Below are 17,207 nucleotides of genomic sequence, written 5' to 3' on the forward strand. Positions count from 1 at the left end.
TCAGGGAGCCTCAAGGTGCATTCAAACAGGAAGCACGAACTGGAGCAGGACGAGGTTACGTAAGAGATTAGCTGAGGACAGACTACTAATACATACAGTCAGGATTCTCCTCTGAATAAGAACTCTAGCATTGCAGTATGTGGATTTGAATCGATGCCTTGGAAAGCCTGTATACGAGAGGATCACTCTCACAGCACTGAGTTAGGGAAGATGAGTCTGTCAGTGTTGTTGGCAGTCTAAGTCGTTTTAAAGCCTTTATCTTCGTCACATCCGCACTGAGGGACGGACCACACCCAGATCCAGAGCTGCAGTTGCACCCAAATATGATTCATGCAGGATCTGCACCACAAAGGACTTCAGCATCTACTGCTTGTACTTATATATCTGCAGAATGTCATCATTCAAGTCAAATTAGAAAGGCAGGCAGTGGCTTTGTATCAGAATATTTACAATGTAAAATCACTCAAATAAATAAACAGGTCAACTTTGTGATTTAATTTAGATATTTTCAGGCAGCAGTGAGGGTTGTTATCGGGCCATCTGTAGCACCCACATGACAAATATTTGAGAAAGGAGTTTCGACATGTGCACTGCCACTAGTTAAGGCAACAATACCGGGACATCCGCCTGAATTAAGTTGTCAATAGCGTAAGAAATACATCTTCCAGTCAAGCAAAGCAGGGCCTGAATGGTTCACAAAGCTCCGTGCACACAGTGACACCGTGATTAACTACTACAGCAGATGTGAACTTAACACTTGGCACGTGAGGTGACAGTTTTCAGCCGCTCTGATTAATTTAATGAAACAGTCTAAATTCAGTTGCTGTGAATAAATAATCCAAACAGGTTGTGTTCAAATAGAAAATGTAATTTGATACTTGTGGAAAACCTTTTTTATGTGATGGTTGGACATTTGTCATAAACTCTCCTGTCTCCTACTTCCTGTTTCAGGGCTGTCTTTCCTACCTGTTGGATTTGAAAGAATAGCATTTAACATATTTGCAGGTTTTGTGGACTGCTGCCTAAAGTGATATGTGTACAGTAGGCAGTGGTGAATGAAGTATTCAGATTCTTTACTTAGCTAAAAGTAGCAATACCACACCGTAAATAAAAACAACCTGTTACTAGTAAAAGTCTTGCATTTATGGTACAATTGAAGTAAAATGAGTACTGATGTATATCAGGAACATTTTCTCATAAGTATTTAAAGTAAAAGTACTCAATGCTAAAAAAAAATGCCCCCTGTGATGGTTACACTATTATATATAATATCATTAGATAGATTTAGATCAAATATAAATAAACAAAGGAAAAGGCAGCAAATCATTTAATTTGTTAAGCTGAAACGATGAAAGAATTCTGCTTTAAAAATAAATTGGCAATCGGTTAATTTGAACTTTTGTCAACTTATTGTTCTAGCTGTACTTGTACTTAAAAGTAAGTAACTATAGCTGTCATACAAGGTAATGAAGTAGAAGTATTAAGCTGCATAAAAAGCAAATACTTGTAGCTAAAAGGAATACTTAAGTAAAGTACGTGAGTAAATGATTTCTAGTTACTTTCACACGACTGACAGCAGACTATAATCTTAACTGGACCATCTGTGTTACATCGATATATGATGATAAGACTACTAAGATACAATTCACACTCGCAAACAAAACATTTTTTTTGTCTCTTAAACTCTTAATTGTTTTCATTAAGTCAACAGAGCTACTGAGATAAGATAAAATCTACAACTTTGCTATGCACTCTGAGGCTTTACTGTGCTAAATGCTAACATCACCTTTAAATCATCTTAATCTTAAGTATTATGTGTCTTTCAGTAATATAATATATTATGTTTATCTATACTGATATACTCCCTCTATATTGATCCTTTCAGAAAATGGTAAGGCGGTGTGGTATTAATTAGTGAGAGATTCATGTGAATGTAACTTTATTTGAAGGAATGTGTGTTGCACAGGCAACACATTGTGAACCAAAGTCAACATGAGGCACTTCATTCACTTTAGGAGTGACACAAAGTTCAGGAAAGGTATGACTGCAACCATAAAAGTGTCCCGCCTCTTTCGTCCATCTGACACTGTACAAATCACTTTAGCCACTTTGGCAGTCACACTCTCACGCAGCAAAGTTTCAGGGCAGTTTGGATGTGGCGTTACTAACACCTCGCTTTATTCCCAGGAGTTAAACAAACAAAATCAGCAGGTAAGTGAGGTCTTTGAATCCACATAAAGGCCTCTGAAATGTAGATTGTGAGATTTTCTTTGTGTGTGTAAGATATGAATGGTGATGAGACGGATGGCACAGGCAGCTGTAAAGATGTGATTATTATATTTCACAAAACGTCTAGACTGTGGTGCGTTCAGTGTTTATAGTGAGAAGCTAATTTTCTTGCAGATAAATGTTCTCTGTTGATATTTCTGAGCCTAATATCAGATCTATGCGTATTAATATGTATGTAATCAGTATTAAAGCTATGATGTCATGTTAGCTTCTTGAACTCTCTTGGATTATTAACCTTGTGGCAGCAACACACCCTGAGACAGACATGGGAGGATTCTTTATACCATCAGTCCCTTGTGGTAACTGTCTTCTAATGCACTTACTCAGCTCTTCACATGACATTCATTAAGGCACAGGGAGGGGTGTCAAAGGGGTGGTTAGTTGAGAAACTACACCTGGTGTGTTGCATGGTTGTTCAATAAGTGACATTAAAAAAGAAAAAGGTAGAGTTTCTGGGTTTCAAATGAGAACTTAAGCCAAGAATCCTACCTTTTGCATCTATAACTATAACCAGATACATGTGTGTTTCCAAATGATTAAAGTTACTTCAGTTTAGTTTCTACTTAACTCTTCTTTTGATAAAGAACATAAACATACACATTGCTTAAAAACCTCTAAACACTACTCGGGGAAGAAAAAACTGATTACACTCCAAATGTACATTAGTAAATCACTCAGATATGTTTTCAACATCAATAATCTACCAATTTTCCTCAAATACATTTTGGAAAATATGGGGCCCTTTTTTCAAATTTGCTAAGAAGATAAAGATCCCAATCATTCCTGATAAACTTTGTTTGTCGCGGGGGATGAGGTGCTGCCGTACTGACATTTATTGTATATTATTGACATTTTTGTTTTAGCTGACTGGTTTTCTATATATGTTTGTATGTCTGTTTGTCCTCTGTCTGTATGGGATTTGGTTTGCCCTGGTGTTAAGCAGTTCTACAATTTACATCGTTACTCTGCCTATTTTTCTATAAAGTGAAGATTTGTTAACCTACTTTTGATACAGTACATGCTTTGGTAGAATAACTGTATGCTGTTGAAAAAACCCAATAATCAAAGTTTAAAATAAATAAATAATGATCAACGGATTATTCTCTAGATAATTGCTTGGTCTATAAAAGGACAACAGCATTTAAAAGATATACTGACAGTCCAAAATGCAAAGATGTTTAGGTTATTACGACAGAAAAAAAGAGAAAAAAAGCAAATCTCAATTACATTGAGATTTTACATTAACAAATATGAACAAATATCAAAATAGTAGCTGATTGTATTTTCTGTCTATGGACTTAACTTCGCAGTTCTGAAACGTTAACACAGACACTTCAATAACCAAAACTTTACTAAAAAATCACAAGTTTTTTGAGTTTTTATTTTTTTCATGTTAAATATTGTCATTGATTAATGTTAATGGAAAACAAATTGAACTACAAATCATCCAGCATTGCATTTATGGTACCACTTTACAATAAGACTACTCTTATAAAGGGTTTACGAATAGTTTGTAATTCATTTATTAATTAGGTTGTGAACACTTTATAAATCATTAATAAGCTTTTATAAGACATGAGATAAACAGGGCAACTGTGGCCGGTTGCTTGCCAAATAGTGAGCCCACATTTATCTGTACTGCTAAGTCTTATATTGGCTACCTAGCTTACTTCGTCTTCTTCATCAGCCAGCATCCTTGGTATCTGTTGCTCACTGAGTTGATTCTCGCTAAGTAGCCAATATAAGGCTTAGTCCTCTTGCCAAATAGTGAGCCTGTGTTGATGTATGAAAACTATGTTAGAACTGGTTTATAAATGGTTCTTAAGGATTAATAAAGTGTTTCAACCTAATTCATAACCCTTTATGAATCCTTTATAAGGGTAGTCTTATTGTAAAGTGGTAACAACTTTTCTAATACCTTAAAATCCCATGTATGTCTTTTGATTTAAAGCAATGTTGAACCACAATTTATTATAGACTTCAGCCAATATTTATGTCATTAGAGTTTCTTGTATCAGCCCTCCGGCTACATCTATGATTTTTATTAAACCTATGTTTTCATTGTTTAAACCTAGACATGTTGCCATTGTTTTTATTTACTAATGTCATATTTTTCACAACAAAATCAGAAAGCCAGCATCCATCAGATATTGTTATGTGACAGGCCCCAAAACAGAGCAAATTGTGTTTTCTTTTTGTAAGACAAGGTAGGAAAAAGTGTATTTTCTCTTTCTTACAAAGCATTTAAGAACTCCTTAATCCTCAAGTTAGTCTATTTTCCAGCAGTTATAAAAGTGGTGGATGTTGTGAATCGTAGGGAGATGTTTTACAGTCCAAAACTAGCTCTGAAATTCAGTTTAACCTTAACAGAATTATTCAGAGGTTAAACATAACTCTTGGAATGTTTTTGTACTACTTCAGCAGAAGCAAAGACCTACATTAAAATGAATGATGGATTGCAAGCTTTGCACTGTTTGTGCTAGACCAGCGCTGTTCATTTCAAGATAAGACTTTGCTTAACTTTTGTAAAGTGGTGCTGTCCCTTCAATAGGCTCAATCTCTTCTTCCTGTTATTATAGTTTCATTTAAAGGTGAATGTGAATGTTTTGCATTTTTAACATTTCTTTGTTGTTATGGGATTTAAAGACTTATATATTATGCTCTGAATCAAAGAGATGTAAACATATAAAAAAACATATATTCTTTGTTTTTGAAACAATAAATGTCTTCAAAGGAGCAGCATCCCTTTAAGGGTTATTTGTGTTTGAATGCTAAGTGTTTTATATGGCATGCAGTCAAACATTATAAACTGAGTTAGACAAATACTTAAGGCCTTGGGCTTTTCCTGTCATCCATTTACCTTTACAATAACTAAACCTCTACCCTCACAGTTTATGAGGGTGGCCGTTATAGCTCTCAGTTCTCCGGGGGCCTCATCCTGACCGCAGAGCATGTTGCCTTTGGCTGTGGGTACTACACACAGACACACATGGCACACAGAGTTGTGATGCAAAGCTATTTATACACACGCTTTTCTTTCTCTTTCTGTATTTTCTTACAAGATAAACTCAAAGGGTCAGCTATCACAGTGAAGCAATGAGAAAAAAAAAGTGTAAAAAAACAAGTAAGAAAAACAGGATAGCTTTTTCTTTCTGATACTACTTTTTGATGCTCAATTACTGAATAACAAATACATAATAGATATGGACGCTGACTGCATTCGGCAACTTTTATTATAAAATTGTGAATTTCTTTGCTTTAATAAATATATAGATTTATTTGCTTTATATAGATGTATTTCTTTAAATATTTGTATTTTAAAATATATAAAATATAATCATATTTATTTTTAAAATACTGAATAAATCATTAAGTAGCCTATTTATTTATTAAATGCCGTCATTGCTCATCTCTTTGTTTATCATGTATGAACGGAAGTGATGACATACAAATTACCCAAAACATGTTGTGACAGTTTTAGATCAACTAATTTAGCAGTTTAACTCCTTAAACACTTGAATTCGTTGTACGTTACCTATTGTTAGAGCAATATAGCAAAACTTTAACATGAACTCATCCACTGCTGAACACAAATCGTATAGAGAGGCGAAGTCCCTCCCTATCCGGTGGACCTCCATGGGACCTTATTTCGGAAAAATTATGTATTGAAGTCAATGGCGAGAGAAAAGTTATCTTTCGATCCCGTTTGAATTGTGCCACAAATTACATGTGAGGTTTTTTCAATTTAAAAGATTTTGCAAGTTAAACATTTTTTTTTCTTTTCGTAAAACTGTGAATTAACACTTTTTTTGTGTGAAACCGCTCAATGAACTACATCTCTGGTCTCGCTAAACAACACACGTCACAAAGATGGCCGTCACTACAGTCTTGCCAAAGAATCACTATCACCACAATGAAACACTTCCAGAAGAATGTCATGCAAAGCTGCCTGCCTGCCTTCGATTCTCCTGAACTGCCTGACCTTTTTAATGTTCAATGTTAACCATTTGTGCAGATAGCATGAAGTAGAAAAAGATCGCCGATGCTAATGTAACGTTAGCATGTCTCCCCCGGGGGCATCCGGGCTTAAATGGTGTATTATATAATAATCACACCGGTGTGACAGTACTCTTCAAAGGGTTCACGAAATATAACTACTCTACTACTCTTACTGTTTAACATTTTGGGTTACTTAATGTTACTTCATTTTAAGGCTAATACAAATGACAAGGTGAAGGCTGTAATGCTAACTAACTTGCTTGCTACTAGCTAGGTAGCTAACTTGATCCAGCCACTCCTGGTCCTTTCATCAGACGGGAAGTGAAAGAACGAGCAAGACCCATTGCTGGTATGATTAGAACCTGGTACTAAGCACACAGGCATCTTGTTAAAGTTATCTTATCTTAGCTATCTCTTATATTTAGTGTAGGAAAACAATTGTGACATCAATTATGACAGCACTTACGCGACTCTGGGATTTGTAGTCTTTCTAGTTGCATATTTTTCATAGTCTTATATTTCAACAGTTTTACGACTGAAAAATATGCAACTAGAAAGACTACAAATCCCAGAGTCGCGTAAGTGCTGTCATAATTGATGTCACAATTNCCTTCCCTCAGGGGAATTCATCCACAAAAACACACTGGACGCTGCACTAGGTCAGAAACCAGAGGAGACTGTGAGGTCCACCGTAGACGGACCACTTTTGGACAAAATGTCCTCTCCATTAAAGGCAGCTCATTGTGGAATAGCCTCCCAACTCAGATACGGGATTGTCCCACTCTCAATAGCTTCAAAGGTCAACTCAAATAATGGTTGAGAAACAAACAGACGTGCAATCACCGCTAAATGCACTTTAACACAGGGGTATCTCCTCTTGCACTTTATGTAGCTCTTGTATCTTCTCTTGCACTTTACAGTATATGTCGTTGCTGCTATATCACTGCCATGTGGTTCATGCTTGTGTATGCTGATCTTGCTCTTTTTGCATATCATGTATTTATTTTTGCTATCTTTATAAAGGTCATGTTCTTATATGTTGTATGTGAGGGACTCCGGATGGAAATTAGCTCAAAGCTAAAATCCGGCATATTTACACTTGAAGCATTATTTGTCTTAAGTGTTCATTAATGTGCATTGTCCCTGTTCAAATAAACGATTAAATGAACAGTGGCTTTTCTGTAAATTCCAGTAAATAATCGTATTTATACTATTCCTACATTTAACACCCTTAATATATTCAGCATAATTATAATTTAAACTTTTCTAATAGATTGTAGTGTACATATTTATCAGTGCGGCACCAAATAAAGAAACGCAGATACACTTATTGTCCCACCCAAACTTATTTTAGCAAATTTTGCACGGATACCCGACTTAAAAACGTTATGAGTCCCAAACAATGAAACAAAGATTGTGTCCCAGCCAAGTGAATGACCTTTTTTTGTGTTTTTGGCAAAATCCTCATTGTTGTGTGGAGCTACTTGCAATAAGTTTCTGTATTTGGTTGTATTTTGTGTATTTGCATGTGTTTTTTGACCTTGCTGTGTGTTGAAATCTCACTGCAGTCAGAGACTATATTTGTGTTATAGTAGACAAAAAGCCTCAACAAATCAGAGTAGAATTTGACACTTTAAACACCACAGGGACAAGAAAGCAGAGAACGGTTTAAGAATTTTTAAAAGGTTTATTACTTGTGCAATAAATTATTTCCAGTATTTTAAAAAATATCATGTCTGTGACAAGCAACACACATCTAAAATAAACCGGATATGTCTACTTCTGTTACAAAATGGACTGCCTTTAAACTCCTGTGAACACATTGCTCCAATAAGTAAAACAGAATACGATTACATTCTTTTTAAACACCCACTGTATGAAGACCACATTTTATAATATATCAAAGAATGTGTTGCGATAACATCGAATAAAGTGATGAAGGCTTTTTCTAACTCAAATACTGTTCTTTAAAACATCGTAGCTATTTTTAAAAGTGAATTCAGACCAAGCATCACCAAATCTACAGCAGTCAGCACTTAACATACAGAGATGTAAATGACATCTATACTTAATGTAAAAACTGTGCACAAAATTCAGTAGCTACCATTATTAGTAGTAGTATTAATATGGCACACTTGAGCTAGATACTCACACAGCATTTATAAACATCTGTCCAGATCCGATGGGACTCTGGGTGGTGAAGGCTTGGAGCCAGAGAGAAATAATTGTATTTAATGTGATATAGAAAGCTGGGAATGCTGGAAAACAGTCATTTTAAACAAGGAAACCCTCATATACTGTAAGTAAACTGGAAAATATTAAATAAATTCTGACATTAAAATCCCTCCTGAAGTTTATTCGTTCATCCACTTCTCTTGAAAAGCCAAAAGGCCAACTATGGAAAAAAATGTGGTGACGAGTGATATTTTCCTAACAAAAAGCAATATACTAACTTACTCCCTTCAATCTTCTATATAACCTTACATTTTTCAAAACCACCTTCACATACGTAAACTTGAAGTAAAGTGTTTAAATACTGACACAAAAAAAACGCCTGCTGTCAAAAGATTATTTCTTCATTCACTTCTCGTAAAAAGACAAAAAGGCAAATTAGGGAAAACATATCAACTTCCAATCTTCTTTATTTCCTTACACGTGTCAAAACCAGTTTCATCCACGGAAGAAGCGCACCCAAAACAATAAAAACAAACACCTCTGTGAATTAATTTAAGGTGGCAGCATGACTCTGGCTCCAAGCCTGTGAGCTGGGGTTTGGGAATCTGGTTTTCTACCGTGTCTAATCGGTCTCCATGATCTTTCTATCAATGCAACGTTGACCTTTATTGGACATTTCATCAATCCAAGTCTCGACTCACTCACAGTAACAGTGCGTCACGCAGGAGGAGAGTTTGTTCAGTCCTGCATCTCCGCAGCTGAAGCCTCTTCGTCCACGTTGACATTCGACTGGTATTCATCTGGAAAACAAAAAACAAACATGCAGAGGCTTGATGAGTCCCTCACTTTTCAAATTACAGTTTACTTTCATTTATCTACAAAAAAAGGAAGGGTTTGAGCAAGAGATAATGCTGAATCTAACTCACGCAGGTAGGTTTTGTATTATTTAATCAATATAATAATCTACAGCTATGCTAGAGGTTATGTGAGGCTATGAGCTAAATGCTAACATCAGGATGCTTACATACTCACTATGACAATGCTAACATGCTTAGGTACAGGTACAGGTACAAATATAAGAGTGCATCTTTTTTTTAAAGAAATGTTTAATTGCCTATCGCTTTATATTGTGGATATATAGTATCTCCTAGACGGCTTCTTCATCCTCAGGCGTAGGAGACAAAGAATGGTGAGTCATTTAGTTAATTGAGTGTGTAATTATAGAGGTCAGCACGGATGTTTACAGATTCAAATTGCACCTTGGCAGATCCTTTTGTATGTGTTTATTCCCAACTGTTTTACTTGTATAAAAGGCCACTACAATGCTTAATTTGGAAAATGTAGAAGTAAAGTCTAAAATATATTAGAAATTAGTATTGAAATGCTTCCTCCTGTTTCCTTAGTGGTTAACGATGGATGAATGGACATTTGCTTTCTTCTTCTGTTTTTACAATTACTGTTTTGGTATGTGTAAATACAATCATCATTGCTATTTCATTTCTGTTGTAACTCATGAATTGACAATATTTATATATCTAAAACATCTAATGTTACGAAAGCACAAGCCCCTGATATGGATCAAATTCAGCAGGTAAAACAAATCTAGATAGAATTTAAACATCAAAAGCAAATGCCTGAACTCAATCGGTCTAATATTCCGTTAAACCTTTATTGAGAAATAAACTAAATTCGTATATAATATGTGGTGAATGCAGCTGAATTTTACAGCGTCAAGTAAGTGGTACTCAGAGGCAGCGTGAATACTGATTAAGTCAAAGGAAAGGACCAGATGCAGATCTATAAATTGAGGTGAAAATGTGTTCCCTGTATGATCCACCCTAAATGGAGAGTAGCATTCATCTTTAGTTCTTTGACTCCTGCAGGAAGGATGAGACTGACACAAACTTAATTTTACTACTCCGTGTTACATATTACTGCGCCACAGTATATCTCTCTACTTCAAGGTGAGAATGACTGCATGGTGCGTCATTAGCATAAAAGAAATACAGGAAGTGAAAACAAGAAATAACCTTTTATGGGCCAACAGAGACGGATGATAGTTATTGAAGCAGCAGCTCTTCGTGTTTAAAGAGACACTCAGAGGACAGCTGTTTGTTTGACTGTGTGAACGGACTGTGGAGAGTTACTAAATATGTTTACTAAAGTACCGTACATAGATAGAATTGTTCGATACTTCAAACTTAAGTTGATGGCTAAAGTTACTAGTTACTTTACAGACAATGATTTAAAAATAAAAGATCATATATAAGCTCATAAAATAAAATAAATTACAAATATATGGACATAAAACCAGCTACTTTTTTATTCATAATGTCTGATTATTTCTGTAGATATATATATATTTGTATTCTTCTTTTTCCCTGTTTTTTGCGATGTATTTATTCGTTTCCATTAAAACAAATCGCCAGATTTTTTTTATTTTGCTTTGCTGTGTATTTCTTGTCATTCCTATTTTTGTTGATTTTTTTCTAAATTATGTTGGATTAGTTATGTTTAAATTAAACATAAATGTGCCAAAAACAAAAGGGGATTCTGTGGATTCAAAGTGACCTCCTCCTCCTCCTCCTCCTCCTCCTCCTCTTCCTCACCTGCAGTTTGTTCCTCTGCTCGCTTCCTCTCAGTTTTGCCGTCCGGAGAGCTGGGTTCGTCCGGAGGCCAGCGCAGCTCGCCGCTCTCCACCTCGGCTCCGTCTGTCGGCTCCACCACGATGGAGGGAAGTCTCTTGGAAAGCTTCGGATACCTTTCATGGGTATCTGGGAAGATCTGTTAGAAGCTTATGTAAGGTTTAACTGGAGGGTTATCATACTTGAAGAATTACCTAGCAGCACACAGTGGAAGAACAACAATGCGGTACAAATTGGATTAGGAAGACTTTGTGAAAAGATGTGTGACTAGACTTCACTGACTTGTTAATTTTATCAGTCACTTGAAGTGCTTGTGATAGTATCTTCTCTTTATAACTACATTGTATCTGAAATGATCCTTGATAAAAAACAAGTATTTATGAAACCAGTAACTATTTTCATAATGTATTACCTGTTTGAGTATTTTCTTATGCAAATATGGCAGATAGAGATAGTGTTGTTTTCAGGCTTTCAAACCAACCTGGTCAAACATGACTAGTCCTCCACTTATCCTCTCATACTGTATCTCCAACATATGAAAAGTGTTTTTATTCCTCATTCTAAGGAGAAAAAAACATTATGAATTTTGACCAATATCGTTTCTTGAGCCCCATTATTAATAGCTAAATAATAATATAATTTTCTCTAAAAAGCTTTTTAGTATAGTTTCTTATATCCATTTTCTTCAAATAATTAAAATAACTATATTCCAATGTGAAAAAAAGTAATGACTCCAAATTCAGGAACTTTGATGCATTTTTCCTTCTATAAACTACTGCCTGGCACCATAAAATGCGGTAAAGGTAATCAGTCTTTAAACTGAATGATGGAACAAAATAAATGTTGATAAATCACTCAGCTGGATAAGACAGAAACCATTTACTCACACAGCAGGACAGAGTCCGACTCATGACCTCGTCTACCCACATTTTACTCATCACTCCTGTGACTCACCACTCTGTGCCTTTCTACTCAAATAAAACAGGACTGGTCTGAAGTCATTTAAACACACACACACACACGCACGCACGAACGCACGCACGCACGCACGCACGCACGCACGCACGCACACACACAAACACACACACACACACATCTGGAAGGATACTGCGCCCTGATCCGCTGCCGTTCCTCCCCCACTGAAGTCCTCTGTGCCGGGCTCAAGAGAGTTCATCACCTCGGTCATCCTGGAGGGAATCACAAATCAACAGTCATATTTTCTAATTGCTCATCAATACTGGCATCAAGCTACCTGTAGATCTACAAATACAACAATTATACAATATTGCCTTAATTGAATACATCAAACTAAGGCTGTGCCATATAGTTCAGAGCTTTACAGATTCATTCATAACACGCATGAAGGTTGTGATTGGAAATCAGAAGAGTTATTCAACCAAATATTGATGCCTCAACTCTTCCTAAGTTAAAACATTGGGATTGTGTTGTTGGAAAATTGATTTAAACATATTTTTTCTTCTTTGTTATTTAGACTGATTGTCATTTTCTGCACATAAATGACCTAATTGAAAAAAAATGTGTTTAGATTTGGGATAAATGTTGTCAGAAGTTGACAGAATAAAATGAAAAAAATGAAAATGTCAATAAACCACATACTGTATATCTGTAAACAGTTAAAACAGAGAAACTGATCATTTTAGAGAGGTGTCTTATTTTTTTTCAGAGCTGCGAAATAAGATATTGTCCCTTATTTCTTGCAGCGTACTCGCTCTATGAAGGTATCACTTCATAGTCAGCCAACAAAACTCTTTCAACGTATCGGAAAAATCTCATCTAAAGAATATAAATGACTATTGAAGGAGAGTCTCATCTATTGATACCAACTTCAGATACTTGATGTTACGGACACATTTTGTTCGGTACAAAAAATGATGATACCCACCTGTTCACATAATAACATAACAGATTTTTTGGGCCACTTGGGGGTAGCAGAAACGAGTTTAACACAAGACTGATATATCATCACCTTTGTATCCATCTGATAAATGTAGGTCCAAAATTCTATCCTTTTTTTGCTTTGTCTTTGGTCTCCAACAACTCCTGAGGGTAATATCTGTCTCGTTAGCTTCTAAATGCTTGACTCTCATCACCAACCCGTCTTCAACTGTGTCATGTTGCTCTTTGCTACGATGCAGATAGTGTACAGGGGATTTTTGCAGTCAACCAGTCATGCTACTAGGATTGTGGCCTGTAGAAACTGTGTAATATTATCATATGCACAATTATAGTGGGATATTAGTTTGCATGTTCACTAAGCCCCTGTTTCCTTATAAAACAGCCTTAAGCAGCAGTATTTTGCTCACCAGACCTTTACATCTGACAAGCTGTCAGAAACACCACTTTACATACAATCAGACTGGCAGCTGCTGTTGCCATGGGGACGATGTGTGCCTCTGATTGTCTGAGTAGTGCACTTTGCCTGAGCGCACAAGCAAGGCCGACGGCTGATTTGGGGGTATTCATGTGAGCCGTTACGCAGCAATTACCTCCATCAGGACTGGGGTCCTTGTTGTTGTGAGACTTCTCCGTGAAACCTGGAATTGCTTCTGCCCATTCATCATGAGACAATACAGCCTTTTATTCCTCATCGGAGGAGAGTATTATTCCTCATCAGAGGAGAGTATTGTTCCTCCGAATGGGAAATCTGCGTGGCCTCTCCGGTTTACTCCGGATGAGATAGAAACTGGAGAAAAGGCCTGCACATGATGCCAGTCCGACCTCTGAGGGGGGCGTTCATTGACGCGTAACAGACACGAGAATTTAGACATTGACGCTTCTGTCATGCTTTTTGTTTTTTATTCTCTCACCTCAGCTGAATAATAATAATAATGTTATTAATTATTTGAGCTATTAGCTCTGAACAGGGTTATCCGTGTGTTAAAATATAAGCAGGAAGCGGCTCTACCTCTGCCTGAACAGAGAAAATTAGATGTAAATTATTAGCAAATTTGGCTTCTTGCATTTTAAAGTCTGTGATGTATATTATAGGTCTAGATTTTAATCCCAGGGTGAACTTTAGGATTTTTTTGAGTCAAAGTAAATACCACCTAACTTAAGATGTCTTGCTCTTTGTCTGTGTCAATATTTTTCTATGTGACAGCAGAAATTGATAATGAACCCATAAAACACACAGATTTCGATACTTGGCACTGCAATGATGTGGTTTCTTAACAAAAGCTACGATTACATTTGTTTTCCACCCAAAGTGATGGTTTTTCTTATTTGCAAAGCCTTTTAGGGAATATATTTTAAATTATTTTTGTTCAAAACTTAAAATGTCCAAGATGTTGATCCAACTTTGCAAAGTGAAGTAATCATTGACAAAGAAAAAACACATTTCTCCTGGTTTATTTTCTTGTAAATATGTGACTCTAATGTCTCAGTTATTTCTCTTAAATGTGAAACTTCATAATATCAGAAAAGAGTTCAAGCACCAACCAACAGAACCACTAGAGTGAAAACCTTCAGAGGGTTCCTTTAAGCATCAATTACAGTATCTCTTATATTTGAAATATTACTACTGATGCAAAACTGTGTAATGGAAGACACTTTGGTTTTAAGAGATGTTTTGGTTTTAAGAGATTTTTAACCTGCAGGTTCACTGTGTTCTGATTTTATAGACCAGTTCATAATGAAAACTGTTATAGCTGAGAAAAAAACAAAAACGGTGAAAGCCAAAAGCCCCACAGGAGCCCTGATGTTCTGCAGCATCATACTACTCTTGAGTTTGAAGCCAGGTACTTGCACAACAAAATCTAAAAAATAATAAAATAAATTTCCTCTAGCAGCCACTGTCTCATTTCCATTTCACTGTTTGCTTTTCGGATGAAAGATGTGCATCTGGTGTGACCTCACAGATCTTCCTCTTCTTCTATCCATCACGAGATTCATCATGGTGGAAACGGTCCAGTTAAAGGAGCAGCGGGTTCACCAAATTTGCATCCTTTAATACTGTCCAACAATCACTTTAATCCAACTATTTTTATATTTGTAGACAGGATATTGATAAAATGACCACTACCTTCTCCTCGTAATGCCACAGCTGCACTTGTGATTTTATATTGTATTTCTACTGTTAAATCAGAGCCAGCAGCAACACCACCTCCCTGAAATACAGCTTCCTCCGATGAATCCAGTAAGTTTCATAGCCCAAGGACATGAAATGAAATGTAATCCATGTCCAAATATAGTGATACTCTCTTTCTCTCACAGCCTCATGACATTTTCCACTGCTCTGTATTTGTTTAATTTATTCTGTGTTTGTTGCCCTAATTTACATTTCCTGCATGTTCTATTAATGGCACAGAAACTTTGTGAATCGCATATATTTATACAAATATATCTGGGGAAAAAAATGTAGTACACTGTTCAGGTTTGGAAAGCACATTTACCTGCATGGTACACACAACAGGTAACTACTTTGTTGCAGGTATGAGATACTAATTATAGATTTAAATGTAAAACACAGCTTCTGCTAACCCTCGATTTATGCAATCCCACACACGCACAAGTATAACAACTCACAAGGTGAAGCAGGTTATATACATTTCCAACACATCAAAGGTGCATTCGTAATTATCAAACTCATTGGTCATTTTAGTTTAATACAAATGAATAAAAACATAGTTTTTTAGTGTTTGCAAATATTTTTGAATTAAAGCTCCGTACCTGTGTGCAGGCTGATCCAGTGTCTCAGAGCAGGAAGGTCTCCGTCCTCCGCTGCTTCATCACACTGATGCTGATACTGATGATGATGAGGATGATGAAGAGGATGATGATGATGATGATGATGATGCTGTTGTGGGCGACAGGCGGCGGGGCTCCCGGTTAAGTTGCCTTCAGTGTCGAAGTGTTCTGAGTGTGCGCAGTGGAGCTGCAACGGTGCTGCGTTCAAGGACTGTTTTTAAATGTTGGGATTTAAGGTTTATTATCAGTGGTGGAAGAAATGCTCAAATATTTTACTTGTTACAGTAAAAAAATAAACTAACAGTAATTTGGAAAAATGGTCCATTTCCAAATAATGTATATTATATAATTGGACTATGATAATTATGCTTTGACATATTTATTTTAGAGCTATATATTCATAAATTAATTATTGTATTTTAAACATGGGCTTTTAATTTGCATTAGTTTAATATAAACATATAGCATACATTAATATTATATTACATATTTCATTATTCTAATATTTATTTTTATATTTATTTTACTGTAATTAATCCTAACTAGAAGAAGTACGCCCGGATAAAGCTATCAAATACATGTAGTGAAGTGAAGTAGAAGTTTTAGGTAGCATAATAAATATAAATACCCAAGTTAAGTTCTGAATCTTTAATTGGTGAGCGATAAGCTTATTTTATTCATTCATCTCGTTGCTTGATGAAAGCCATTTCTGACAAGTCTTCAGAAAAGATGTTGCAGCGTCAACTTTATTTCCCCGAGGAAGAGGATTAATTCAAGTCACAGTTATCGTTAAAGTTTAAGATTTACCAGGAGCATTTTAAGGCAGCACGTTATCAGAGTTTGAACAGGTTTTGACGTTTTGACCGAGCAGCTGCCGGTTGATTTTGAAATGTCTAACGTTGTAAGCAGTTAGCTGAACTTGTCAGGTAATTTTACACATTTTATACGCTAAAACCTGAACTCACAGAGAGACCTAATAACCTCTCTTTTTTCTACGAGCCTGTTTATTGATATAACATATAGGTAAGTTAGTAAAACGTGCTGTCATATTAGATATCAAACGGCAACAAAGCAAATGTTAGCATTGCTATGCTCTTATGCTCTTTGTGCTAGCGTTAACGTCAATAAAACAAGCTAAGATGGAGCTAATTCCCTTTTTAGTTTATCCCAAGAAAAGAGTGCCAGTGATGGTATAGCTGTGAGGTGTGTCTCCCTCTAGTGAGCGAATATATGTATATACTACTTCATATGAATATGCCTGTAGTCGTGACGAAACGTTGAGTAAAATCGTCATAATATTACATTATAACCTCCCCAAGACAAAATCATGTTACTTACAGCATTTGAGTAGATCCTTAGTTACCTTCCATAATTACTGTTCAAAAGTATCTG

At 36.0% G+C, this 17,207-nt stretch overlaps 1 protein-coding gene across 1 annotated transcript; it reads right to left on the bottom strand.

The window, feature by feature from the left end:
* Nucleotides 1–7,955: 7,955 nt before the first annotated feature.
* LOC104958104 (protein LBH-like) lies at nt 7,956–15,980 on the bottom strand. The gene is made up of 4 exons (XM_010785813.1): nt 15,798–15,980; nt 12,217–12,295; nt 11,073–11,247; nt 7,956–9,263 (listed from the first exon to the last, which is right to left on the bottom strand). The coding sequence occupies exons 2-4, from the start codon at nt 12,292–12,294 to the stop codon at nt 9,202–9,204; spliced, it is 315 nt and encodes a 104-aa protein (XP_010784115.1). The 5' UTR covers nt 12,295; nt 15,798–15,980; the 3' UTR covers nt 7,956–9,201.
* Between the last annotated feature and the right edge of the window lie 1,227 nt (nt 15,981–17,207).

This window comes from Notothenia coriiceps, unplaced genomic scaffold (genome assembly GCF_000735185.1).
Source record: "Notothenia coriiceps isolate Sejong01 unplaced genomic scaffold, NC01 NC01_scaffold00028322, whole genome shotgun sequence".
In the NCBI taxonomy this organism is placed as follows: Eukaryota; Metazoa; Chordata; class Actinopteri; order Perciformes; family Nototheniidae; genus Notothenia; species Notothenia coriiceps.

Excerpts from the sequence above, each read along its gene's own strand:
- LOC104958104 (XM_010785813.1), bottom strand. The coding sequence starts at position 12,294 with ATGACCGAGGTGATGAACTCTCTTGAGCCCGGCACAGAGGACTTCAGT. Across the intron at positions 11,248-12,216 it reads CGGCAGCGGATCAGGGCGCA|ATCTTCCCAGATACCCATGA; the intron begins GTATCCTTCCAG and ends AGCTTCTAACAG. Across the intron at positions 9,264-11,072 it reads AGCAGAGGAACAAACTGCAG|ATGAATACCAGTCGAATGTC; the intron begins GTGAGGAAGAGG and ends TTTGTTTTCCAG.